This window comes from Oryctolagus cuniculus, chromosome 7 (genome assembly GCF_964237555.1).
Source record: "Oryctolagus cuniculus chromosome 7, mOryCun1.1, whole genome shotgun sequence".
NCBI lineage: Eukaryota > Metazoa > Chordata > Mammalia > Lagomorpha > Leporidae > Oryctolagus > Oryctolagus cuniculus.
This window is the reverse complement of record NC_091438.1, coordinates 126,446,631-126,473,647: the sequence shown is the minus strand read 5'-3', so window position 1 is coordinate 126,473,647 and position 27,017 is coordinate 126,446,631. Positions and strand designations below refer to the sequence as shown.

General features: G+C 48.3%; 2 protein-coding genes and 1 long non-coding RNA gene across 7 annotated transcripts in view; 2 read left to right on the top strand and 1 right to left on the bottom strand.

Annotated features, from left to right (window-relative positions):
* The first annotated feature begins 132 nt into the window (after nt 1-132).
* Nucleotides 133-12,351, top strand: UQCRH (ubiquinol-cytochrome c reductase hinge protein). 2 transcript variants are annotated; one of them, XR_011390731.1, is made up of 5 exons: nt 169-352; nt 7,359-7,385; nt 7,874-8,021; nt 8,132-8,293; nt 12,132-12,351. XR_011390731.1 is itself a non-coding variant. In XM_002715126.5 (4 exons), exons 1-4 carry the CDS (start codon nt 299-301, stop codon nt 12,162-12,164), a joined length of 276 nt encoding a protein of 91 aa, XP_002715172.1. In that variant the 5' UTR covers nt 133-298; the 3' UTR covers nt 12,165-12,351. The 2 variants fall into 2 exon arrangements, 1 of the variants encoding a protein (XP_002715172.1); XM_002715126.5 differs by lacking the exon at nt 7,874-8,021 and having other exon boundaries at nt 133-352.
* Nucleotides 12,352-13,686: 1,335 nt separating this feature from the next.
* Nucleotides 13,687-22,446, bottom strand: LOC138850659 (uncharacterized). Its single transcript, XR_011390732.1, has 2 exons — nt 22,344-22,446; nt 13,687-20,891 (listed from the first exon to the last, which is right to left on the bottom strand). It is a non-coding gene; the product is annotated as an uncharacterized lncRNA (long non-coding RNA).
* The window catches only part of NSUN4 (NOP2/Sun RNA methyltransferase 4), a 28,046-nt gene continuing 21,916 nt past the window's right edge, over nt 20,888-27,017 (top strand). For 2 of the 4 annotated variants that reach the window (XM_002715124.5, XM_051856522.2), the window contains exon 1: nt 20,888-22,576. In XM_002715124.5, coding sequence (XP_002715170.2) covers nt 22,349-22,576 — 228 coding nt within the window. In that variant the 5' untranslated portion in view covers nt 20,888-22,348. Of the gene's footprint in view, nt 26,033-27,017 lie in introns of all 4 variants that reach the window. The other 2 variants (XM_070078563.1, XM_051856523.2) reach the window with 2 other exon arrangements.

The following is a 27,017-nucleotide window of genomic DNA, read 5'->3' as shown; positions in this document are numbered from 1 at the left end:
CTTTTAGGACATACTATTTTTAAAAAACCTCTTAGATCAGAACATTTGGGTCTGGAATGACTAAATGGATGTTGCTTCGTAAAGACTCCTCAGGCACAAATACCAGCTCCCCCTACCCTCTGCCTCTGGCCGATAGTACATGCCGATCAGAGCGTGTGTTCGCGACTACGAGGAGTATGCCGCACTTCCGGCCAGATTGCCGGATATCCGTCGAGTGACCCTTACAAGTCCTTCTTGATCCCCAACTGGAGTGGGTACCGTGTGGCTGCTGCTGTTGAATCCAGAACCGTAGGCGGACATGGGACTGGAGGATGAGCAAAAGATGCTGACCGGGGCCGGAGATCCCAAGGAGGTAAGACAACGAGATCGGCTCGACCCTCTTGCCTTTGGGGAGTGAAGCGCAGGACCTAGCCCGCCAAAACACGCTCGGGGTCCTCTTGGCCTCGGGTTCCTCCCTGGGGTTTGTAGATCGAGCGAATTTCCTCGACCCTTCCTCGAATTCGCCTAGTGGCTCTGGACAGGTGGATGACTAGTCCTTCTGTGGCCTCGGCTTCCCCATTCTATAAATGTGGAAATGTGACGAGATCGAAAATGCTGTATCAACTTTTGTAAAAACAGTATTGGTTTGGGAGATCTGGCCTGATCCTGGTGGAAACTGGCTTTTCTTTCTTTCCTGGGGCTGGGGCTAGGAGAGAGGTTGTGTCTTGGGGAACAGGGTAGGAATGTGGTGAAAGGGAGTTCTTCCCCAGACCAGACGCCGACATAAAGAGTGTGTGTGAACTGCTTGCTATTCCGAGTGCTTTCTATGTACTAGTTCATTTCATCTACAAAGTTGCTGATATTTTTAAAAATAGTGTGTCCTAAAAGACGTGTTAGTACCATTTGTTCAGGCGAGGAAAGTAGCACAGACGGGTTAAGTATCTTGTCTAAGGACACACAGGAAACGGTGAAGCAGGAATCGAGCCCAGCCGCACAGTTCTGAAGCCGGGACTCAGCCACAGTGCCGCACAGCTACGCAGACGTCACTGGCTTCGCGTTTCCAGCCTCATTCCCTGTATTTATTTGAACACTTCAGGACAGCCATTTATCCCATTTATCCCTTAATTTTTTTCCTACTCTTATTTTCAGAAAGAGCTGGAACCAGCCTTGGAAAGTTCAGTGGTACCCACAACTTTTTTTTTTTTTTTAAGAATTATTTTATTTATTTGGCCGGCGCCGCGGCTCACTAGGCTAATCCTCCGCCTAGCGGCGCCGGCACACCGGGTTCTAGTCCCGGTCGGGGCGCCGGATTCTGTCCCGGTTGCCCCTCTTCCAGGCCAGCTCTCTGCTGTGGCCAGGGAGTGCAGTGGAGGATGGCCCAGGTGCTTGGGCCCTGCACCCCATGGGAGACCAGGAAAAGCACCTGGCTCCTGGCTCCTGCCATTGGATCAGCGCGGTGCGCCGGCCGCAGCGCGCCGGCCGCGGCGGCCATTGGAGGGTGAACCAACGGCAAAGGAAGACCTTTCTCTCTGTCTCTCTCTCTCTCACTGTCCACTCTGCCTGTCAAAAAAAAAAAAAAAAAAAAGAATTATTTTATTTATTTGAAAGACACAGAGAGAGAGGTAGAGACAGTGCAGAGAGTACAGAGTGTGTGTGTGTGGGGGGGGGGGGTCCTTCCATCTGCTGGTTCACTCCCCAAATGATTGCAAGAGCCAAAGCTGAGCTTATCCAAAGCCAGGAGCCTGGAGCTTCTTCCCGGTCTCCCACGTGGGTGCAGGGGCCCAAGGAGTTGGGCCATCTTCTACTGCTTTCCCAGGCCCTAGCAGAGAGCTGGATTGGAAGTGGAGCAGCCAGGACTTGAACTGGTGCCCATATGGGATGCCAGCACTGCAGGCTGGAGCTTTAACCTGCTGCACCACACTGCCAGCCCGGACCACCACAACTTGAAAATAAAGAAAGCTAGGGTGTTTTATGAAGAACCCATCATTGCTGGGGATTATGTCTTTTTCTTTAACATGACCTTCATTTTCTCACTGACTGGAAATTTTACATGAAGCAGATCTGTGTTTCCAAAATGTGCCATGATATTTTTGACACAGGTTTGTCAGTGCTGTAGCACTGCTAATAAGTGGGATGCTATAAAGGTCTTATATAATATATAATATTTATTTCTAGTTTCTAACTTAAGACAGTGTGATTTTTGGTTTTGGGGAGAAGACTTTTTCAGTATGGATTTAAAAAAATTTTATTTATTTATTTGAAAGGCAAAATGAGAGATCTTCCATCTGCTGGTTCACTCCTACAACAGCCAGGGCTGGGCCAAGCTGAAGCCAGGAGCTTGGGCCGTCTTCTACTGCTTTCCCAGGAGCGTTAGCAGAGAGCTGGACCTGAAGTGGAGCATCCAGGTCTCAACTGGCACCCATCTGGGATGCGGGCATTGCAGGAGGCAATTTTACTCAATATGCCACAGAGCCAGCCCCTCAGTGTGATTTTTTTTTTTTTTTTTTTTTTTTTGACAGGCAGAGTGGACAGAGAGAGAGACAGAGAGAAAGGTCTTCCTTTGCTGTTGGTTCACCCTTCAATGGCCGCGCACGCCGCAGCCGGCGCACCGCGCTGATCTGATGGCAGGAGTTAGTTACTTCTCCTGGTCTCCCATGCGTTGCAGGGCCCAAGCACTTGGGCCATCCTCCACTGCACTCCTGGGCCACAGCAGAGAGCTGGCCTGGAAGAGGGGCAACCGGGACAGAATCCGGCGCCCCGACCGGGACTAGAACCCGGTGTGCCGGCGCCGCAAGGCAGAGGATTAGCCTAGTGAGCCGTGGCGCCGGCGTGAATTTTTTTTTAAAAGAAAAGATTAAGAGGTCCAGAGCTGTGGTGTGGTGGGTAGGGCCACCACCTGCAGTGCATGTGGGCCCCGGTTCATGTGGTTCAAGTCCTGGCTGCTCCACTTCCAATCCAGCTCTCTGCTATGGCCTGGGAAAGCAGTGGAGGATGGCCCTGGTTCTTGGGCCGCTGCACCCGCGTGGGAGACCTGGAAGAGGCTCCTGGCTCCTGGCTTCCGATCGGCACAGCTCCGGCCATTGTGGCCAACTGGGAGTGAATCAGTGGATTGAAGTCTCTCTCTCTCTCTCTCTCTGCCTCTCTGTAGCTCTGCCTTTCAAATAAATAAGTAAATCTTAAAAAAAAAAAAAAAAAAAAAAAGGTTAAGAGACCTTGTTCATGGAGTGGGCTGCAGCATAGTAGTTAAGGTGCTGGTTAAAATGCACACATCCCACACTGGAGTACCTGAGTTTAAGTCCTCCCTCTGGCTCCTGAGCATAGCCTGCTGGAGCAGACCTGGGAAGCAGCAGGTGATGACACAAGTAACTGGGCTCTTGCCACCACATGAAAGACCTGAATTTTTTTCAGGTCTGAATTGTGTTCCCAGCTTTGACCCCAGCCCAGTCATTGCAGGCATTTGGAGAGTGACTCAGCAGATGAGAGCGCTCTCTGCCTTGTAAATCAATACTAAAAAATAATAATAAACCTTATTAGAACTGGCTTCTTAAATAGCATCTTCATGTTGAGAAAAAAAAAAAATCCTTGCCATTTATGAGAACAAGTAGCTGGGGTTACAGTTGAGCCAACCCTACCCCCTCACTCTCAGCTTATGTTGAACTTTTGTCCCTTCCTTGATGGTAGAGAATGACACAGATTATATTTTTTTAAAAAAAGATTTATTTATTTATTTGAAAGTGTTACACAGAGAGAGGAGAGGCAGAGAGAGAGAGAGAAGTCTTCCATTGCTGGTTCACTCCCCAATTGGCTGCAACAGCCAGAGCTGCACAGATCCAAAGCCAGGAGCCAGGAGCTTCCTCCAGGTCTCCCATCCAGGTGCAGGGGCCCAAGGACTTGGGCCATCTTCCACTGTTTCCCCAGGCCATAGCAGAGAGCTGGATTGGAAGTGGAGCAGTCGGGACTCAAACCGGTGCCCATATGAGATGCCGGCACTGCAGGTGGTAGCTTTACCTGCTATGCCACAGTGGCAGCCCCTGTATTGGGGTTTTGAAAACATGATTGCTGAGCTAGTTATTTTTCTTTCCCTATGAGGTGTTTCAAAAAATTCATGGGAAATGTAGTTAAAAGATAACTTTTAATGTGAAAACATTTTGAAATCTGCATAGCTTTTTCATAATACACATTTTCCATGACTTTTTGAAGATTCCACGTGAATACCTTTTCTTTCTCTTCTTCCAGATGTTGCCACATGCATGTACAGGCAGGCAAACACCTTTCTTTTGTAAAAATTTGACAGATGGGGCTGGTGCCGTGGCTCACTTGGTTAATACTCCACCTGTGGCGCCAGCATCCCATACGGGTGCCGGGTTCTAGGCCCAGTTGCCCCTCTTCCAGTCCATCTCTTCTGTGGCCCGGGGGCGCCAGTGGAGGATGGCCTGAGTGCTTGGGCTCCTGCACCAACATGGGAGACCAAGAAGAAGCACCTGGCTCCTGGCTTTGGATCAGCGCAGCGCCAGCCATAGTGGCCATTTGGGGAGTGAACCAGCGGAAGGAAGACCTTTCTCTCTGTCTCTCTCTCTCACTGTCTATATGTCTACCTGTCAAATAAAAAAAAAAAAATTATTATTTGACAGACCAAGAAAGAGAGGAAAAGCTTTCATCCACTGGTTCACTCTCCAAATGCCTACAATAACAGGACTGGGCCAGGCTGAAGCTGGAAGCCGGGAACTCAATCCAGGTCTCCCAGGTGGGAGGGACCCAACTACTTGAGCTGTCATTTGCTGCCTCTCAGGGTTCACATTAGCAGGAAGCTGTAATCAGAAGCCAGACCTGGGCATTGAACCCAGGTACTCTGATGTAGGACACAGGTGCCTTTTTTCTTTTTTGGAAAGATTTATTTATTTATTTGAAGGGTGGAGTGACAGGGAGAGAGGGATAGACATAGTGAGATCACCTAACCACTGGTTCATTATCTCCAGATGGCTGCAGTGCCCAGGCCTGTGCCAGGCAGAAACCAGGGCTCAGTACTCCTTCCAGATCTCCCACATGCGTGGCAGGGGCCCAAGTACTTAGAACCTTCTATTGCTTTCCCATACATATTAGTAGGGAGCTGGATTGAAAGTGGGGTAGTCAGGACTAGAACTGGCATTCTGGCTCTCTGATGTTGGATGCCAGCATCTCACTGGCAGCCTAACCCTCTGAACCACAATGCAACCCTGGACACAGTTGTCTTGAGGAATATCAACCAGTAGGCCAAATGCTTGCCCTAAACACATTTATGATAGGTTTGGAAGCTGGTTAGACTCTACTGTGCCCCTATATTTAGGCTTTTTTTTTTTTTTTTTTTTTAAGATTTACTTACCTACTTCAGAGGCAAAGTTACAGAGAGGGAGAAAGAGAGAGAGGTTTTCATTCCACTGGCTCACTCTCCAAATGGCCACAACAGCTGAAGCTGGGCCGATCTGAAGCCAGAAGCTTCTTCTGGGTCTCCCACACAGGTACAGGGGCCCAAGTACGTGGGCCATCTTCTACTGCTTTCCCAGGACTCAAACTGGCACCCATATGGGATGTCGGCACTGTAGGTGGTACTTAGCCTATTACGCCATAGCGCTGGCCCTGGCCTATATTAATTCTATGGGGAAATTTTTATACTGCTACCCTTGGAAGAAAGAAAAGTTTGAAGTTGTGCACTTCAATCAGATATCAAGGGGTCGGCACTGTGGCGTAGCAGGTAAAGCCACCGCCTGCAGTGCCAGCATCCCATATGGGCTCTGGTTCAAGTCCCGGCTGCTCCACTTCTGATCCAGCTCTCTGCTGTGGCCTGGGAAAGCAGTGGAAGATGGCCCAAGTCCTTGCCCCTGCACCTGGGTGAGAGACCCGGAGGAAGCTCCTGGCTCCTGGCTTGGACCTGCGCAGCTCCAGCTGTTGTGGCCAAATGGGGAGTGAACCAGCAGATGGAAGACCCCACCCCCACCCCCGCCCCCGCGCCTCTCCTCTCTCTGTGTAATTCTGACTTCCAAATAAATAAGTAAATCTTTAAAAAAAAAAAAATCAATAGTTAGGAGACTGATGTGGTATAGTGGGTGAAGGCACTGCGTCCAGCGCTGGCATTCCTTGTGGGCACCAGTTCAAATCCCAGCTGCTCTACTTCGGATTCAGCTCCCTGCTGATGTGCCTGGGAAAGCAGCAAAGGATGGCCCAAATGCTTGAGCTCCTGCAGCCTCATGGGAGATGCAGAAGAATCCTGGCTCCTGGTTTCGGCCTGGCCCAGCCCTGACCATTGTGGCTTTTGGGGAATGAACCCGCAGATGGAAGACCTCTCTCTCTGCCTCTCACTCTCTTTCTATAACTCTGCCTTTCAAAAAGGTCCTAATGCAGGAGTGGGAAACTCTTTCTGTCAAGTGCCACTTGGATATTTGTAACATCATTTATGGACCATATAAAATTATCAGCTTAAAAATTAGTCTACTGTTAGATTTGTTGAATTTCAAATCCTGCCTGTGGTTGCCTTGGCAAGGCCAGACCAAATGATTTCACAGGTCTTACATGATCTGTGGGCCCTGGCTTAATGTTTCCAAGTTTGTAGTGGTGTTGTGTAGACTTTTGGTGTACTTACATTGATGCTTAGTCTACCGAGGGACCTAAGGTTCAGCAAGCCAAAAAGCAGTGACATAACCATCTTTACTTCTGGGTAAAGAAGAGTTGAGATTTGGCCATTTTCATTTTCTGAATTCAAGTTCAGAGTCTTGGTATATAATATATGAGATTTAGGTTAAGGAGCTGTTGGCTACACAGGCCTTGGCTTGATTGGGTTGCATATGGATAGATGATCCCAGGCAAGTTGTTTGCTATCTCAAAAAATTAGCTGGGACCTGGCATTGTGGTGCAGCAGGTTAGGCTGCTGCTTATAACAGCAGCATCCCGTGTTTTAGTACTGACTGGAGTCTGAGCTGCTCTATTTCCAATACAGCTTCCTGCTAATGTGCCTGGCAAAGCAGCAGATGATGGCCCAGGTACATGGGCTGCTGCCACCCTTTTGGGAGACCAGTATGGAGTTCCTGACCTCTTGGCTTCTGCCTGGCCCAGACCTGATTGTTTGGTCATTTAGGGAGTGATGGAACAGATGGAATATCTCTCTGTTTCTCTCTCTCTCTCTCTGCCTTGCAAATAAATATTTTTTAAAAACAAGTACATTGAAAACAGCTTGCCCTGGGAGGGCAGGAGTAGCTGCAGGATTAGCAAGGCCCCTAAGATGTCAAAGCATCATAAAATACAGAAAAATTCTAATACAATGCTGTTCTCAAGAATTACAACATCAATATGATTGAGGATTTACATGTCATAAAACTGCTGTTGACATTAATTTTATTTTCTTTTTATAGGAAGAAGAGGAAGAGGAGGAATTAGTGGTAAGAGCTGTTTGAGGCTTGGAACCATCTCAGAAAAAGCAGGAAGTTTGAGCTTCATGAAACTCTAAGGGCATCTTAAGGAGTTTTCACTTGCCACCTTGGAGAGAATGGGGTTAGAGCAAGCCTTAATGCTTCCTGTGCAGTGGAGCATTTGGGGTGTGGGCCTGGGGACTTATTTTGGATTTGGGGCTCCTTCAGTTGTAGTACCAACGGGCACACAGCATCTCAAGGGCATGGCACTCAGCTGCCTGCTGTTTGTGGTTTAGTAAAGAGCTCTGAAAGGAGCTTTTCTCAAGTGTTCCTTCTCCATGTTAGCATTGCCTTCCTAGCTGGGCAGCTGTGTGCTTGGGGATGCTGAGGCTGGTTTTCAGACAGGGGAACTGACATTTCAGACATGACATATCCCAAAAGTGCTCTGTTAACAAGTCAGGCCTCCTATAGATCTACTTGAAATTTGGCCAGGTTTCCTTTATCACCTTGTTTTTCAGATAGGACTGAGGCTTTCAGTGCATACTGGCAACCTTGGAAGGCAGGAATGTGAAACTTTGCCCTACCACTTAGCGTCAGAATTGAATGGGAGACCCCATTCTGCCATTTCTGGCGGCAGTGTGACTCTGCCAGCTGGCCTTCTGCACGGTAATTTAGAGGCAGCTCCTTGGTTTGGTTGTTATGTGTTCAGCAAAGCATGTATGTTTGGTGGGTCTCCCAAAAAATCCCCATTTTGTTCTTCTCTGTTTATCTTTCAGGATCCCCTAACCACCGTGCGAGAGCAGTGCGAGCAGCTGGAGAAATGTGTCAAGGCCCGGGAGCGACTGGAGCTCTGTGACGAGCGTGTGTCCTCCCGATCACACACAGAAGAGGACTGCACGGAAGAGCTCTTTGACTTTTTGCATGCAAGGGACCACTGTGTAAGTCAAGCTGAAGTCAGGCAGGGAAAGGTTACAGTGGCCAGGAGACACCTGGTGTCCACACACTTCTGTTCTGTGATCTGTAGGCCCACCAGTAATCGTTTACTGTGGCCCCAACGGATCTCAGGTATGGTGTGGAGTATTTTATGTGACTCATCTTACTTAATCCTTTCCATTTACATTGGACATAGGTGTCATTTTCCTTATTTTACAGAGAAACATAGTCTAAGGAGAAAAATAACATCCCAACTTGCACTGCTAAATAGTGAGGAAACTAGATTTTGTACTTTTAAGGAATAAATTTTAAAATATTCTCTATCTTCCTATGTGGCTTATACATAGCAGCTGGTCCAAAAAGTGTTTTTGATTCTTTTGTTTATTTTTATTTATTTCAAAGACAGAATGACAAAGAGAGAAAGAGATCTTTCATTCATTGGATCATTGCTCAAATGCTGGTGACAGCTGGGGCTAGACCAGGCCAAAGCCAAAAGCCAGGACTTCATCTAGTTCTCTCATGTAGGTGGCAGAAGCCCAAGTACTGCTGCCTCTCAGGCACATTAACAGGAAGTTGGGTCAGAAGCAGAGGCAGATCTTGATCCCAGGTATTCATGGGATGCAGGCATCCCAAGCAGCAATCTTAACTGTTGTGCCAAGTGCCTGCCCTGAAGCATTATTCTTTTTTTTTTTTTTTTAATATTTATTTATTTATTTGAAAGGCAGAATTATAGACAGACAGACAGAGAGAGAGAGATCTTCCATCCGCTGGTTCACTCCCCAGATGACTGTGACAGCCAGAGCTACATCGATCAGGAGCCAGGAGCTTCCCTCTGGTCTCCCATGTGGGTGCAGGGGCCCAAGGACTGGGCCATCTTCTATTGCTTTCCCAGGCCATACCAGACAGCTGGATTGGAAGAAGAGCAGCCAGGATTTGAACTGGTACCCATATGGGATGCTGTCACTGCAGGTTGCAGCTTTACCTGCTGTGCCACAGCGGCAGCCCCTGAAGCATTATTCTTAATAGCCCAAAAATGAAAACAACATCAATGTTTATCTAGTAATAAATCAATGAGTAAAATGTGTTCTGTCTATAAAATGGATTATTATTTGGGAATAACAAAAAACTATATACTTCAGAAATAAACATTGAAGTGCAGGCATTTGGTGTAGCACTTAAGAGACCACTTGGGGCCAGCGCCGCGGCTCACTAGGCTAATCCTCCGTCTTGTGGCACCGGCACACCAGGTTCTAGTCCTGGTCGGGGCACCAGATTCTGTCCCGGTTGCCCCTCTTCCAGGCCAGCTCTCTGCTGTGGCCCGGGAGTGCAGTGGAGGATGGCCCAAGTGCTTGGGCCCTGCACCCCACGGGAGACCAGGAGAAGCACCTGGCTTCTGCCTTTGGATCAGCGCAGTGCGCCGGCCATGGCGGCCATTGGAGGGTGAACCAACGGCAAAGGAAGACCTTTCTCTTTGTCTCTCTCTCACTATCCACTCTGTCAAAAAAAAAAAAAAAAAAAAAAAAAAAAAAAAAAAAAAAAAAGACACCACTTGGGATATCTGTGTCTTTTATCAAAATGCCTGCGTGTGAGTCCCAGCCCCATTCCTGATTCCAGCTTCAAGCTAATGTGCGCCCTGGGAAGTAGCAGATGATGGCCCAAGTATTGGGTTCCTGCCACTCACATGTGAGACTGAGATTGAGTTCTTTGCTACTGGCTTTAGCCTAGCCCAGAGCCCTGGCCGTTGGCAGGCGTTTGTAGATTGAATAGGAGGAAAGGATCTCCCACTCCTCACTTTGCCCTCAACTTTTTTATTTTTATTTTTTAAGATTTATTAGAGAGAGAGAGAGGGGTCTTCCATCCACTGGTTCACTCCTCAAATGGCTACAGCAGCCAGAGCTGAGCCAATCAGAAGCAAGGAGCTTCATCCAGGTCTCCCACACAGGTGCAGGGACCCAAGGACTTGGGCCATCTTCTACTGCTTTCCCAGGTCATAGCAGAGAGCTGGATTGGAAGTGGAGCAGCCAGGTCTCAAACCAGTGCCCATATGGGAAGCCGGCACTGCAGGTGGCGGCTTTACCTGCTATACCAGAACGCCAGCCCTGCCCCCAACTCTTGCTGTTGCTCATTCTCTGCCTCTCAAATTAAATATATGTATATATTTGAAAATAGAAATTAAACATGGAATTATATGAACTAGCAATTGTACTATTGGGTATATAACCAAAAGAGTTGAGAACAGCAATTCAAACAGATAATTGTCCACCTTCATGCAGCAGAATTCACAGTAGCCAAAGGGTAGAAACAACTCAAGTGTCCATCAAAGGATAAATGAATAAACAAAATATGGTATATATACACAATAGGATATTGTTCAGCCTTTAAAAAAAAAGGATACCAACATGTGGATGTATCTTGAGAACATTATGATAAGTGAAATAATCTATTCACAAAGAACAAAGACTGGATTATTCCACTTAAATGATGCACCTAGAGTAGTCACATTCGTAGAGACAGAAAGATTGCTGGTAGCCAGGAGCTGGGGAGAAGGGAGGCAGAGTTATTAATAGATTAAAAAGTTTCAGTTTGGAAAAATGATAAAGTTCTAGAGATTAAAAAGAACAGCTAGTAAACTGTAAGTCTTTTATTTTCCTCATATCATTTACCACTATAAGAAGGTACCTTATTTATGTTTATATATTTCTCTTATCACTCTTTTTTAAAATTGTTACCTTTGATTCTGTAATGCCTTTTTTTTTTTTTTTAATTGAAAGGCAGAATTACAGAGAGAGAGAGATCTGAGATAGATATTCTAGCAATGTGTTCAGTCCCCAAATGGCCAGGATTGGGTTGCAATGGCCAGGATTAGGCCAGTCCACAGCCAAGAGCCTGGAACTGCATCTGGGTCTCCCACTTTAGTGGCAGGAGCCCAAGCACCTGGGCCATATTCTGCTGCTTTCCCAGGCACATTAGCAGGGGGGCTGGATCAGAACTGGAACAGAACCCATATGGGAAGCCTGCTGCACCACAACAAAGGCCCCTGTTTTATTACCCAAGTTCCACAAGCAACAGAAAGATCTTTTTTTAACAGCTGTAACTGACTCAACACTTAGAATAGTACTTTCTGGGGCCGGCCCTGTGGCACAGCGGGTTAACACCCTGGCCTGAAGCGCCAGCATACCATATGAGCGCCGGTTCTAGTCCTGGCTGCTCCTCTTCTGATCCAGCTCTCTGCTATGGCCTGGGAAAGTAGTAGAAGATGGCCCAAATCCTTGGGCCCCTGCACCCGCATGGGGGACCTAGAAGAAGCTCCTGGCTTCGGATCGGCGCAGCTCTGGCCGTTGTGGCCAATTGGGGAGTGAACCATCGAATGGAATCTCTCTCTCTCTCTCTCTGCCTCTCCTCTCTCTGGGTAACTCTGACTTTAAAATAAATAAATCTTAAAAAAAAAAAAAAAAAAAGAATAGTACTTTCTATATAGTAGGTATACTATAAATATTTGCTGATTTAATAGACAATACTAATATTACTGAGATGGGAGGTATAGGTCTCTGTGGGGAACTCAGAGGAGGGACAGATCTGTGTGAGAATAAGGACTGGACTTGTTTCGAGAAGGCTTGCAGAAAATGACTTGTAAACTTGAGTTCTAAAGGAGGAAGAACTGAAAAGAAGTGGTAGTCTTCCAGGTACCGGGGAGATGGTATTCAGGTGAGTGAAGGGAGTTCACTAGGGCTCAAGTGCAGTAGGGTGTGTGAGAGTGGTGACAAAGAGGCAGTACAGTTCCAGGGCATGAGGCACCTTGGAAGCCCAGCCAGCTGATGACATCCTTTTCTTTTCTCCATCTAGGTGGCCCACAAACTATTTAACAGCTTGAAATGAATGTGCAGACGCAGTTACTCCGGCCTTCATCACTTGGGCATCAGGATATCTATCATGGTTTTGAACATGCCATTTGTTTCTCATTTGTGTAACTGTAAATGCACGTCAACCTCATGGATTTTGGATTAGGGAGTAGCTTCCATGTAATTAGTAGTGATTCCATCTTAATAAAGTTCTGTGGTCTGTGGATCCGCCTCCAGTGTTTTTTTTGTTTTTTTGTTTTTTTTAAAGATGTTTTTATTGGGCTGGCACCGCGGCTCACTAGGCTAATCCTCTGCCTTGCGGCGCCGGCACACCGGGTTCTAGTCCCGGTCAGGGCGCCAGATTCTGTCCCGGTTGCCCCTCTTCCAGGCCAGCTCTCTGCTGTGGCCCGGGAGTGCAGTGGAGGATGGCCTAAGTCCTTGGGCCCTGCACCCCATGGGAGACCAGGAGAAGCACCTGGCTCCTGGCTTCAGATTAGCGCGCTGCGCCGGCCGTAGCGCGCCAGCCATGGCAACCATTGGAGGGTGAACCAACGGCAAAAGGAAGACCTTTCTCTCTCTCACTGTCCACTCTGCCTGTCCAAAAAAAAAAAGTATTTATTTATTTATTTTTGAAATAGTGACATAGGGAAGAGACAGAGATATCTTCATCTGCTGATTCATTCCTCAGTGGCTGCAACAGCCAGTTCCAAGCCAGGCCTAAGCCAGAGCCAGAAACTCCATCCAGGTCTCCCATATGGGTAGCAGGGGACCAAGTACTTGGCCATCTTCTGCTGCCTTCCCAGGCACAGCAGCAGGAAGTAGGATTGGAAGCAGAGCAGCTATGACTCAATCCAGCACTGCAATATGGAATGCTGGTGTCAGAAACGACAATTTTAACCCATTGTATAGTACCGGCACTGGAATTTTTTTTTTTTTTTTAATTAGAGAAGTGAGGAGACCTCCCATCACCTGCTAGTTGAGGAGGAGATCGGTCTTTTTCGCTGGCTCTCTCCCCAGATGTCTGCAACGGCTCTGGTGGGGCACTCAGTCCAGGTCTCCCACACATGTGGCAGCAACCTAATTACCTGAGCCATCTCTGCTGTCTCCCAGAGTCTACATCAGCGGGAGACTGGACCAGGAGCCAGAACTGGATGTTGAATCCAGGTACTCTGATGTGAAATATGGGTGTTTTTAACTGGCATCTTAACTACTAAGCGTCCCAGATCAATGGATTTTAATATCACAGAGTAAGAAATATTCTTGATAAGGGTTTCAAAATGCACACATTTAGGGAACTACAAGAAGTTTAGGTATAATATCAAAAAATAATATTCATAGTTATTGATGAGGGCTGTTAAGATACTCCTTTTTCCAACTAACCTGATCCTAGATTTTCCTCATATACTTCCATATAATATATTCCACTAGACTATTTCACAATGTTAAACAAAGAAGAGGTTAAGAAAATCCAGCTGTCTTCCATTAATCCACACATTAATTTGCAATAGATTTGTGACACTGCTATTCTCTAAATGTATTTTTGGAAATATTATTTCTCATAAAGATATTTGTTAATATATAAGGTTTATTTTTTAATGAACAAATATTTTTTAAATTTCAGTTTTAATTTTTTTTAAGGATTTATTTATTTACTTGAAAGAGTTACACAGAGGGAGGAGAGGCAGAGAGAGAGAGGTCTTCCATCTGCTGGTTCACTCCCCAGATGGCCGCAATGGCCGGAGCTGCGCCGTTGCCAGAGCTGCGCCGTTCCCGAAGCCAGGAGCTTCTTCTGGGTCTCCCACGCAGGTGCAGGGGCCCAAGGACTTGGGCCATCTTCCACTGCTCTCCCAGGCCACAGCAGAGAGCTAGATCAGAAGTGGAGCGGCCAGGACTCGAACCAGCACCCACATGGGATGCTGGCACTGCAGGCAGTGGCTTTTACCCGCTACGCCACAGTGCCAGCTGCTCAATTTTAATTTCTAATCTAGCAAATGTTAATAGATAAGAAATAAAAGCTTTTGGAGGTTCTCAATAATTCTTAGGTGTAAAAGGGTCATAAGGTGAAAATGTTTGAAAACTATTATTCAGACCCAACCCTCTCTCCTTTGCTCTAGCATTTTGCAATGGCTAAACAGAGGCTGGGCCTTTTACCACAAAGGTTGTGGCTATGATCCCAACACCACCTTTGAGGACTGGGGGATCTGGAATACCTCTTCTCTAATTTTACTTAAGATTTATTGGAAAGGCAGAGTGACAGAGAAGAAGAGACCGAGATCATCACATGCTTACTGACTGAAATGTCCACAACAGCTGGGGCTGGACCAGGCTGAAGCCAGGAACTGGGAACTCGATGGGTCTCACATGAGTGGCAGGAACCCAAGTACTTGAGCCATCATCTGCTGCCTCTGAGGCACATTAGCAGGAAGCTGGATTGGAAGTGGAGGCAGGACTAGATCCCAGGCACTCTTAAATGGATACAGGTGTCCCAAACAGTGGCTTAACCTACTGCATCACAACGCTCACTCTGTTCTCTAGCATATTTAATCTCTTCAGTGGAGCCTTATCTGGACTTCAATTTGTCTGTTTAAAAAACTGGCCGGCGTAGTGGCTCAATAGGCTAATTCTCCACCTTGCGGCGCCGGCACACCGAGTTCTAGTCCCGGTCGGGGCGCCGGATTCTGTCCCGGTTGCCCCTCTTCCAGGCCAGCTCTCTGCTGTGGCCCGGGAGTGCAGTGGAGGATGGCCCAAGTGCTTGGGCCCTGCACCCCATGGGAGACCAGGAAAAGCACCTGGCTCCTGGCTCCTGCCATCGGATCAGCACGGTGCGCCGGCCACAGTGGCCATTGGAGGGTGCACCAACGGCAAAAAGGAAGACCTTTCTCTCTGTCTCTCTCACTGTCCACTCTGCCTGTCAAAAAAAAAAAAAAAAAAAAAAAAAACCAAAAACTTTTCTCCATACACATGACTCCCTTCATCTGCTAGGAACTAAGTAACAAACTTCTTGAGTATCATTTATACCGCATCTCTTTTTCATCTCTCATTCAGTACTTGCTGAGAGCCAACTATGTGCCATTCATAGTTCTAAGTACTTGTAACAGCAATGATTTAAACAAAGTCCTTGTTCTTTTAAATCTTGGGTTCTGGGGCTGGTGCTGAGGCGTAGCAGGTAAAGCCTCTGCCTGCAATGCCAGCATCTCATCCCATATGGGCGCTGGTTCAGCTCCCAGAGCTCCTCTTTTGATCCAGCTCTCTGCTATGGCCTGAGAAAGCAGTAGAAGATGGCCCCAGTCCCTGGGCCCCTGCACCCGTGTGAGAGACCTAGAAGAAGCTCCTGGCTCCTGGCTTTGGATTGGTGCAGCTCTGCCCATTGCAGCCAATTGGGGAGTGAACCCCAGTGAATGGAAGACCTTTCTCTCTGTGCCTCTCCTCTCTCTATAACTCTTTCAAATCAATAAATCTTAAAAATATATATATATATATTAGGTTCTGGGGCAGGTATTGTGCAAGGGGGTAAGTTGCCACTTGGCACCGGCTTGAGTCCCAGCTGCTCCAACTTCCGATCCAGCTCTCTGCTTATGGCCTGGGAAAGCAGTAGAAGATGGCCCAAAGGCTTGGGCCTCTGTACCTGCGTGGGAGACTTGGAGGAATTTCTTGGCTCCTGGCTTCAGATTCGCGCAGTTCTGGCCGTCACAGCCAATTGGGAAGTGAACCAGCAGATGGAAGACCTTTCTGTCTCTCCCTCTCTCTATCTGTAACCACATCTCCAAAAAAAAAAAAAAAAAAAAAAAAAAAAAAAAAAGTTGCCATGTGGGACACCTGCATCCCATGTAGGAGTGCTGGTTCCAGTCCAGGTGACTGCATTTCTGATCAGCTTCCTGCTAATGCATCCTGGAAGGCAGCAGATGCTGGTTCAGGTGCTTGGCCCCTCCCATCCACATGGGAAACCTGAATGGAGTTCCAGGCTCCTTGGCTTTGTTCTGACCCAGCCATGTCTGCTGGGGGCATTTGAGGATAGAACCAGCAGATGGAAAATTGATTTTCTTTCTTTCTCTGCCTTTCAAGTGGCTAAAAATAAACAAACATTGGGAAAACTTTATTTTTCTTTTTAAAAATTTATTTTTTTATTTGAAAGTTACATGGGGCCAGCGCTGTGGCATAGTAGGTTAAGCATCCTGTGGCACTGGCATCCCATATGGGTTCAGTTCGAGTCCTGGCTGCTCCACTTATGATTCAGCTCCCTGCTGATGGCCTGGGAAAGCAGTAGAAGATGGCCCAAGTCCTTGGGCCCCTGCACCCACGTGGGAAACCTGGAAGAAGCTCCCGGCTTCAGATTGGCCCAGTGCCAGCAGTTGTGATCATTTTGGGTGATGAATCTGCATATGGAAGGTCTTTCTCTCTGTCTCCCCCTCTCTGTAACTCTGCCTCTCAAGTAAATAAATAAATTAAAAAAAAAAAAGTTACAGAGAGGCAGAGAGAGAGAGAGAGAGAGAGAGAGAGGGATATCTGCTGGCTTCCCAAATGGCTGCAGCAGCCAGGGCTGGGCCAGGCCGAAGCCAGGAGCTTCATCTACGTCTCCCATGTGGGTGCAGGGGCCCAAGAACTCTAGTCATCCTCTGTTGCTTTCCCAGGCCATTAGCAGGGAACTGGATTGGAAGTGGAACAGCTGAGACTTGAACTGGCATCCAAATGGGATGCCAGTGCTGCAGGTGGTCGCTAAACCATCTATACCACAGTACAGTCCCCCTTTTGTTTGAATCTTACATTCCAATAAGAGGAGACATCTAAAAAGATTATCTAGAACTTCTAAACAGGCAGATTTCTGGGCGCATATTCACAATAGTGCAGGGGTTTGCCTTTGATTGATTTGCTATTGACTATGCTATCTTATCCTTCACAGGGATAGAGGTTAACTTGTAGAAAACTGATGGCAAGCGCCCTCAGCTGCAAGACAAAGAGAGGGGCCACTGAAGCTGAGGGGCCACTTCGTGAGACGGGCCACACGGAGGAGCACTTGTGCTGTCTATAATCACTCAGAAGAGGGGACAGTTCAGCCCAGTCCAAGCCAACCCATGCAATAGTGAGATAAAGTTATTTTAGAGCACTCTTAAAGAAAAAAATGGGTGTCTGCATAGTGGTGTAGCAGGTCAAGTCACTACCTGTGATGCCAGCATCACATGGGCACCAGTTTGAGTCCCAGCTACTCCACTTCTGATCCAGCTCCCTGCTAATGCACCTGGGAAAGTAGCGGAAGATGGCCCAAGTGCTTAGACCCCTGTACCCAAATGGAAGACCTGGAAGAAGCTCCTGGCTCCTGGCTTTGACCCAGCCTCGTCCGCTGTTTTGGCCATTTGGGGAGTAAACCAACAGATGAAAGACCTCTTTCTCTGTCTCTCCCTCTCTGTCACTCTGCCTTTCAAATAAGTAAATCTTTTTTTTTTTTTTTTTTAAGTTTTTATTTGAAAGACAGAGTGACAGAAAGATACCTTCCATCTGCTGGGTCACTCCCCAAATGCCTATAGTTACCAGGGCTGGGCCAGACTGAAGCCAGGAGCCAGAAACTCCATGCTAGCATCCAATTCCTATCACATAGGTAGCAAGGGTCTAATTACTTGGACCATCTTCTGCTGCCATCCAGGTGCATTAATAGAAAGTTGGATCAGAAGCAGAGGAGCTGGAATTTGAACCAGCACTCCAATATGGGATGTGGGTGTCCCAAGCAACAGCTTAACCTGCTGTGCCACAACACCTGCCCAGACCCGTTCAGTCTTGATACATGGCCATTAAAAAAAAAAGTTGTTTGGATTAAAAGGTAATTTTCAAAGTGCTCAATAGTGTATGGCTCATGGGAAGTGCCTGGCAGCATATATTCGTAGACTAAAATGAGCAGGCATCTGCACAGACTGATGGTAACAGAAATTGTTTCTAGTTAGCTGAACATAAGGGAGGCTCCTGGGGGTGGTGCATGCACAGGAGAGGGCACGGTACCTCTGCATCTCTTCTCCAATACCTGACCCTATCTATTTCTTCAGCAGGTGTTCATCCATAGCCTTTGTAATATCCTTTATAATAAACCAGTTAAATAATGGTTGTTTTTAGCTTGTATTAGATTGACTAATAACCTGGAAAAAATCCAAGGTGAGAAGGAAGATTAGCACAGCACCCAGGAACATGGGATGTGGGAACATGATTCTTGTGCATGGTAAAGCAGATGAAATAAAAAGTTTGTGGCTAAAATAAAATTGAAAAAAAAAAATACTAGGAAAGGTGGGAAGGAGACAGGGAGAGGAAGGGAGGGAGGGAAGAAGGGAATATCATTGTGTTCTTAGAATTGTATCTAGGCCGGCGCCGTGGCTCACTAGGCTAATCCTCCGCCTTGCGGCACTGGCACACCGGGTTCTAGTCCTGGCCGGGGCACCGGATTCTGTCCCGGTTGCCCCTCTTCCAGGCCAGCTCTCTGCTGTGGCCAGGGAGTGCAGTGGAGGATGGCCCAGGTGCTTGGGCCCTGCACCCCATGGGAGACCAGGAGAAGCACCTGGCTCCTGCCATCGGATCAGCGCGGTGCGCCGGCCGCGGCGGCCATTGGAGGGTGAACCAACGGCAAAGGAAGACCTTTCTGTCTGTTTCTCTCTCTCACTGTCCACTCTGCCTGTCCAAAAAAAAAATAATAATAATAATAATAATTGTATCTACAAACCATATTGAATCTGTTAAAAATTAAAAATTTAAAAAAGACTAAAAAATAAATAAAATTTAAAAAATACTGATTGCAAATAATAATTTCTTTAAGTCAAATTAATTATATTTCAACTCCATTTATCCCAGGTAGTCATAGCCTAAATAGCTGAATCAAGTCTAACTGAATCTCCAATATGACAAGACTTTCACTCTTTCCTTTCGAAAGGAAAGTTGGCCAAGTCCAAGCTCACATTCTGGCAACTGACCCTGTGTAAACTGTGTTGCTCCCTGAGCTAATGCAAATAATTCTTATCTGAAAGCAATGCAAATGATTCTCATCCATAGCAATGTAAGTGCATTTTGTCCAGAAGACATGGAACTGGTTTCCATCTAGTAGAGAAGATTATCTCAAACATTACAGATTGATACTTTGTAAGATATTAATGTTTTTGCAATTATTAACAAGTTTGTTTCAGCATGATTTGGCTGATTATTTAAAATTTTTTAAAGGATTTTTTTTTATTTGAAAGGCAGAGATACATAGAGAGAAGGAGAGTGAGAGAGATGGATCATCCATCTATTGGTTCACTCCCCAAAATGGCCGCAGAGCCAGAGCTGGCTGATCCAAAGCCAGGAGCCAGGAGCTTCTTACAGGTCTCACACTTGAGTGTAGGGGCCCAAGCACTTGGGTCATCTTCCACTGCTTTCCCAGGCACATTAGCAGGGAGTTGGATAGGAAGTGGAACAGCCGGGACTCAAACCTGGGTCCATATGGAATGGCAACACTGCTGACTTAACCTTCTACGTCACAGCACTGGCCCCTGATTTTAGATAATTTCTGGAACTCAAATTCTTATTTGGTCTTACCACATTACTTGTCAGTGTAGGATACTGGATGAGTAGTTTATGATGAATAAAGTTTTCATTCATTTTATATTTGTATGAGATGCAGAACTCAATCCACATGGGTAAAGGGGCCCAAATACCTTTACCTGCTGCCTCCCAGGGTGCACATTAGCAAGCAGCTGGAATCTAAGCAAAGCTGAGACTTCAAACTAGGCAGTAGATATGGGATGCAGACATCCAAGCAGCGTCTTAACCACTATGCCAAACACCAGCCCCAAGAGTTACACTTTTTAGCCCTTTGATAATTGTAACTTAGCAGACTACAAAACAAAATATATATATTAAAGGGGACAGCATTGTGCCATGGTGGTTAAGCAGTTGCCTGCAACACTGGCATCCCATGAGAGTACTGGTTCAAGTCCTGGCTGCTCCACTTCCCATCCAGCTCCCTATTGTGTGTAGGAAAGCAGAAGAAAATGGCCCTAATACTTGGGCCCCTGTCATCCACGTGGGAAACCTGGATGGAGTTCCAGGCTCCTGGCTTCAGCTTGGCCTAGCTCCAGCTGTTGTGGTCATTTGGGGAGTGAAACATCAAATGGAAGACCTCTCTGTCTCTCCTCTCTCTGTAACTCTGCTTTACAAGTAAATAAATCTTTAGGGGCTGGCGTTGAGGTGTAGCTGGTTTAGCTGCTGTCTGTGATGCAATGCTGGCATCCCATAGGAGTTCCAGGATCCTGGCTTTGGCCTGGCCCAGCCCTGGCCATCGCAGCCATTTGGCGAATGAAACAGGGGATGGAAGATCTCTTCCTGTCTCCTACTGTCTAACCGCCTTTCAAATTAAAAACAACAACAACAAAAAAAACCTTTAAAAAAGTATGTATACATTAGTTGGTAATAAGTAATAGGAATAAAAGCAGAAAGAGGATAGCTATTTCTTTTAAGGTTTATTTATTATTTCAAAAGCAGAGTGACAGAGGGATTCCATCTGCTGATTCACTCTCCAAAAGGCCACAACATCCAGGTCTGAGCCAGGCTAAAACTAGGAGCCAGGAACCCCATCTGGGTCTCCAAAATGGGTGGCAGGGGCCCAAGTACTTTGGCTATCTTCTGCTGCTTTCAGCATGTCGGCAAGAAGCTGGATCAGGAGTGGAGTAGCTGCAACTCCGGTTGGGCACTCTGATCTGGGATGCTGGTGTCACAAGTGGTAACTTAAACCACTGCGCTACAATGCCAGTCCTGAGAACTGAAGAACCAAAGTGACTCCATTTTAAAACAATAAAAAAAAAAGCAGCCTCCGTTTCCCATAGTAGACCCGGGTCCTTGTAAAAGCAGGCATTCAGGCATTCCGGAGATATCAAAGCTTACCAGGGACAGCTAGCTCGGTAGACCAAGGACAGCGCAGTAGAGATTGCTAAACAAAGTAGCTCCCTGCGCCCAAAGCTTCCCTGCTGTAAGCCCCCGCTGTAACTCCCTGTACCCAAAGCCTCCATGCTGTATGTAACTCTTTTTTCCTGCTGATGTAGCCCTTTTTCCTTTAAAAACTCTCCCAAACAAAGACCGGGGCCTCACTCCTTCCTCCACTGTGCCGGCTGGTTGGATGGGGTCCCTGTTGCGGCTTGTACTCCCGAATAAACCTTGCTTTTGCAGTTCAGTGTGATCGACTCTCTGGGGGTCTCTGCGGGGATCTAACGATCTGGGCACAACATATTTTTTGGTGCCCAACAAGAACAACTTTTAACTTGGTAGTGTGGTGTACTATATACTGTTTAGATAGGAGCAATCAGTTCTCTAATTTTCTCTTAATTAGAAATGGAATCCATCCCCCTTTTCCATTTTCATTGCCACCACGCTAATACAGGGCTAATACAGGCCGTTGTCTTATCTCCTGGATCCACTGGATCCCAATTGATCTCCTGGCTTTACTATCTAATCAGATCATTGACTGTCATGTTCCTTTCTGAAAGTGTTTACACTTTCAGAAGTGTAACTTGGGAGTCTGTCTTTCAGAAAAGGAATGCAAAATTAAGTTCAGGGCCTCGAAGGGGGCTGTGCAAACAACAGGGCCCGAAACTTAAAATTCCTTTGCTTCACCACAATTTGCCTTGACTGGTTTCATTTTCCTTTACTTCAGGATCTTCGTCCAATTTCTGCAAGGTCCTCCACCCCCTCTTTTTCCCCCTTTGGTACCGAATCCGAGTGAGGAGCACCTCTGGAGTCCCGAATCCTTCTCCTAGCATGTAGGAGGTCGCTTTTCTTTTTCTTTTTCTTCTTCTTCTTTTTTTTTTTTTTTTTTTTTTTTTTTTTTGACAAGCAGAGTGGACAGTGAGAGACAGAGAGAAATGTCTTCCTTTGCCGTTGGTTCACCCTCCAAGGCCATCGCGGCCGGCGCGCTGCGGCCGGCGCACCGCGCTGATCTGACGGCAGGAGCCAGGTGCTTCTCCTGGTCTCCCATGGGGTGCAGGGCTCAAGCACTTGGGCCATCCTCCACTGAACTCCCGGGCCATAGCAGAGACGTGGCCTGGAAGAGGGGCCACCGGGACAGAATCCGGCGCCCCGACCGGGACTAGAACCCGGTGTGCTGGTGCCGCAAGGTGGAGGATTAGCTTACTGAGCCGCCGTGCGGGCCAAGAGGTCGCTTTTCTTCCAACACCTCCAAAATTCCCCTGGGGAAGGGGGCGGAAGGTGGGGTTTGCACCTGGTATGGAGAGGCGGAACCCCGGAGACCGTCGGACGAAATCGCCTCCACGTTTCTCTAGAGCGGCGCGCACCACCTCCCGGAACCTGCGGCTCGGACGCTGTGGTTCCGGTCGGAAGTCCCCGGCGACGCACGCTGTCATGGCTGCGCCGGTGCTGAGGTGTGTTCGCGGGCTGGCGGGGCGAGTGGGCTTTGTAACGGTCCCGCGGAGATATCGACATAAGAAGAAATGGGTAAGTTCCAACTGTGGCGCGGGTGTGTGCGTGTGTGGAGTGAGAGAAAGAGAGAGAGAGAGAAACAGCTCTTCCACTTCCCGCTCTCGTTTGCGTTCGCTGTTGCGCCCTCAGGAATGCTTGGCTGTCTTCCCCGCTCCTCTGGGAGCGTCACCCTCTCGGGTCTGTTACGTCACCGCCTTGGTCCACCCTAATTTTATTTTGTCACAAATCGTAGGCTCTTTCCCTTGTTAGCTGTGCGGCCTTCTGGCTCCGCCCCTCTAAGTTACGTCATCACCTCCGTCCTCATTCTTTAAGTTATGTCACCTCTTCTTGATCTCCTTTCCCTTGGCCCCTCTCCCCCTTCCGCTGCCTTCTCTCCTCCCTCCCTTCCCCCCCTTTTCTGTTTACCCTCCCCCTCCCTCCACCCCATGACCTCGTCTCCTCCCTTCCTCCTTGAACTTCCGACCAGGGCGCCCTCACCCCTCGAAAAATGCTTTAGCGACTTCCCCTTCTCTTCTGGGTCTCCGCCGCCCTGCGGGAAAGGGTTCAACCCCTTCCTCACCCTTGAGCTGCCCCTGGCGCCCAGGAAGGGTTACAGCGACTATCCTGCCCATACTACCGGCCATTCCCCAAACGCAGGCCAAAGATGCAGCGATCCACCTCCCGCCAGAGACCGTTTTTCCTGCCTCACCAGTAGCGTTGGAGTTTCTTCCCTATCTTGCGCGTCCCCTTGCCTAGCCAGACCGCTTACCTCCTCGCCCCCACCACCCTCCTCTCCAACTCCACCACCTCCCTTGTGCCCTGGGAGGTGTTCTTTTGAATCCTGCTCTTCCTCTCTGGAAAGGACCTACTGCGGTGGGCCCAACCTTTCTGGTTCTCCCCCTTCAAGCCCGTATTTTGACCGGATCAGCCCTGTGGGGTCCCCCCCTCTCCATCAGCGGAATGCTTACTGCAGCTGGATCAGTTCCCAGCGAACACAGCCTCGTTGCCCTCCAAGTCCTTGCCTTGACCAGCACTCCTGCGTCTGTTACTGTAGTCCGGTGGCCTCTCCTACCCTCACTCATCGGCCTCCAGGGACCAGCGTGGTGACCTCCCCTCAGCTCACTCGTGTATCTTTGGAAACTGGTTCCGTGATTTCACCTCCCCTCACTCCTGGGTCCCAGGGCCCTTGTCCCATTGTTTCGCCACCTCTTACTCACAGGCCCCTGGGCACTGGCCTCCCACTTTCGCCTCTCACTGCTCACCAGCCGGTGGAGGGTAGACCTCTGTTCTCCCCAACTCTTTCTCACAGGGTTTTGGAAACTAGGACGATGATCTCCCCGCTGCTTCCTCACGCGTCCCTAGCAAGAAGTAGTGACCCTCCTCTTTCCCCAGCATCTTCGTTACCTCCTGGCAGCTTTTATCATGGCTGCCTTAAGCCTCCAGATTCTTGTGAACCAAAACCACAACTTGAACTGCCCCTTGGGAAAAATTGTGGCTCCCCACTTCCTTCTAAGGCAGGCACATCTGGCTCTCCCTGCTTACCTCAGGAGAGCCCTTACCATTACTCCTGTCTTTCCTCAGAGGCCCACCTATCTGCCCCTGGGAACTCTTTCTGTGCCATCCACCTGCCCTCTGCGAATACTGGTTCTCCTTGCGCGTCCCCACCCCAGGCTCCCAGGAAGCCTTGTGTCTTGTCCTGGGAGGGGGGTAAGAGCTCTTACTTCTTGATAAACTCAGATGCCATGGTTTCTGTTCCTCTCTGTTCCCAGGAAGCACCTCCTCCCCAGTGTCTTTATCCTACTTTTTGTGTCCCTTTACCCCTGGGCAACCAGTATATATGTACACCCCAGTCACCTCCCTGCAGAAGCTATAACGAACCCCCGCTGCCTACTCCAGTTTTACCCCAAATGAAGCCCCCTAAATCAGAGTTAAGACAGCCATGTCCTCCCCACAAGTGTCACTCCCTAGTTAACACTTCTCAGCCTACCCCTGTTTGTCAGTCCAAGCCCCCTAAGGCCAGCACACCTCCTCCACCTCCCTGTCTTCCCTCTGGCCTCTCCGGTCCTTCTTGTCCAGAGCCATCCTTGGCGGTGCCTTCTAATTCCTGCCCCAGAGAATTTCCCCCAGGGACTCTCCTACCTACTGTGGTCCCTAGAACCCTCAAAACAGTTATCCCCACCTGCCTTCCTCTCCGTCTTCCTTGTGATCCTCTCTCACCCAATAATTATGCTAAGAGTGGCCCCCATAAACTCCCCAGAGGACCGCCCTGCAATACCCATATATACTCTATGGTTCCTCCCACCCCCCATGCTTTCCCACTCTCTGGTTCCCTCTATCACTCTGCAGGCCCCCCTCCGTGTTATAAACAGCGTGTGGTACCCTCCTGTGGCACCTATGGTACTCCCAGGGGCCCACCCATACTCCATTGCCAGCCTGTGGCACCCCCTTGTTCTACCCACATATATTCTTTTATCCCTTTGAGAACACCCTTTGACCCCCAGTGTTTACCCATTGGCCCCCGAGCCCAGGCCTCCCCTGCTACTGTCCCCTGTGGTCTTCATACCTACTCTGTGGCCTGTCAAGGCCCTAGTAAAGAGTCCCCCAAGATCCCCTACAGCTGCCCTTTGTCTTCATCCAAGAGTTCTACCTGTACCAGTGTCCCCAGCTGTAGTTCGACTGTTATCATTAGTGAATGCCAGAGTAGTGACAACCAGAGTGAGAGTACCCACCAAAGCAAAAATGAGAACCAAAGCAAGAGTCTGAAATATAGCAAAAGTCGGGTCCGGACCAAGAAACCCGATCACAGCAGAAGCCAGAGCCGGAGCATGAGTCCCCATGGTAGCAGGAGTCGGAGCAGTAGTCCTCATCACAAAATAAATGCGGGCCAGAGCAAGAGCCCTCAGTTTGTTTTAGATGAGCATCAGAGTGAGAATTCTCAGCCTAGCAAAACCCAGGACCAGAGCAAGAGTTCCCACCATGACAGAGGTCGGAGCAAGGGTTCTCACGGCAAACATCAGGACCGGAGCAAGAGTCCCAAGCATAGTAGGAGCCCAAGCAAGAGTCCTCACCGTGGCAAGGATCGGGGCCAGAGCAAGAGTCCTCACCACGCCAGACATCATGGTCGGAGCAAGAGTCCCCGCCGCCACAAGAAATGAGGGCCTGAGCAGGAGTTCCGACTGGACCAAATCCAGGCCAGACCAGAAGTCACAGACAGTGTCAAGGCTGCCAGCCATAGAAGCGTCCCAGCTGTGGCAGCCAGGACCAGCCTGTGGACTGCTCGTGTGCAGTCTTCATTTCCCTGTTAATCTACCTTGCTCTTCAAACCTAGCTTACGTCCTTCTCTGGTAACCATAGAATCATCCTGCGAGTCCCTGTTGGTTCACACCTCCGGTGAACTCTCTCTATCCCCCTTCCTGAGTTCTAAGAACTCTCCCAAAACAACCCTCAACCCTGTGCTTTGAGCATTGTGCTACCAGTCACTGCATGACTGAGGTAAGTTACCCCCATCTCTCCGTCACATGGGGAAGACTGTTTTTACTGCATTCTACTGAGCACTACTGTTGTTACTTTAATACTTTTTTAAAGAGTCTTAGAATCTTTTTTTTTTTTTTTTTAAGATTTGTTTTATTTATTTGAAAGAGTTATGGGGAGAGGTAGATACAGAGAAAGAGGTCTTCCATTTGTCTTCCCAAATGGCCACAACGGCTAGAGCTGAGCTGATCTGAAGCCAGGAGCAAGGAGCTTCTTCTGGGTCTCCCACAGGGATGCAGGGGCTCAAGGACTTGGGCCATCTTCCACTGCTTTCCACAGCAGAGAGCTGGATCGGAAGTGGGGCAGCCATGACTTGAACCGGGGCCCATGTGGAATGCCGGTGCTGCAAGATGGGGCTTTAACCTGCTGCGCCACAGTGCTGGTGCCTGCTATTGTTGCTTTTGTTCACATAATCTAGTAGACATGAATGTGTTTTGGAAAATAAGATTGTTCAGAAGAAAAGGATCTTTTGTCTTTAAGCCTAAAGCTTTCCTAGGGCCTCAATAGTTTGTTCTAGCCTTCTGCAGGCTCTTCTCAAAAGTCCTCTCTGAGCTCCCATCCTCTTTAAATTCCTCTTATGCCAAGACTCCCTTTATTGATAACCCCCACATGTTGTTTTTAAATAAGTTGTCCATGTTCTTTTTTTTTTTTTTTTTTTTTTTTTTTTTGACAGGCAGAGTGGACAGTGAGAGAGAGAGAGAGAGAGAAAGGTCTTCCTTTGCCGTTGGTTCACCCTCCAGTGGCCACCGCGGCGGGCGCACTGCGGCCGGCGCACCACACTGATCCGAAGGCAGGAGCCAGGTGCTTCTCCTGGTCTCCCATGGGGTGCAGGGCCCAAGCACTTGGGCCATCCTCCACTGTACTCCCTGGTCACAGCAGAGAGCTGGCCTGGAAGAGGGGCCACGGGACAGAATCCGGCGCCTCGACTGGGACTAGAACCCGGTGT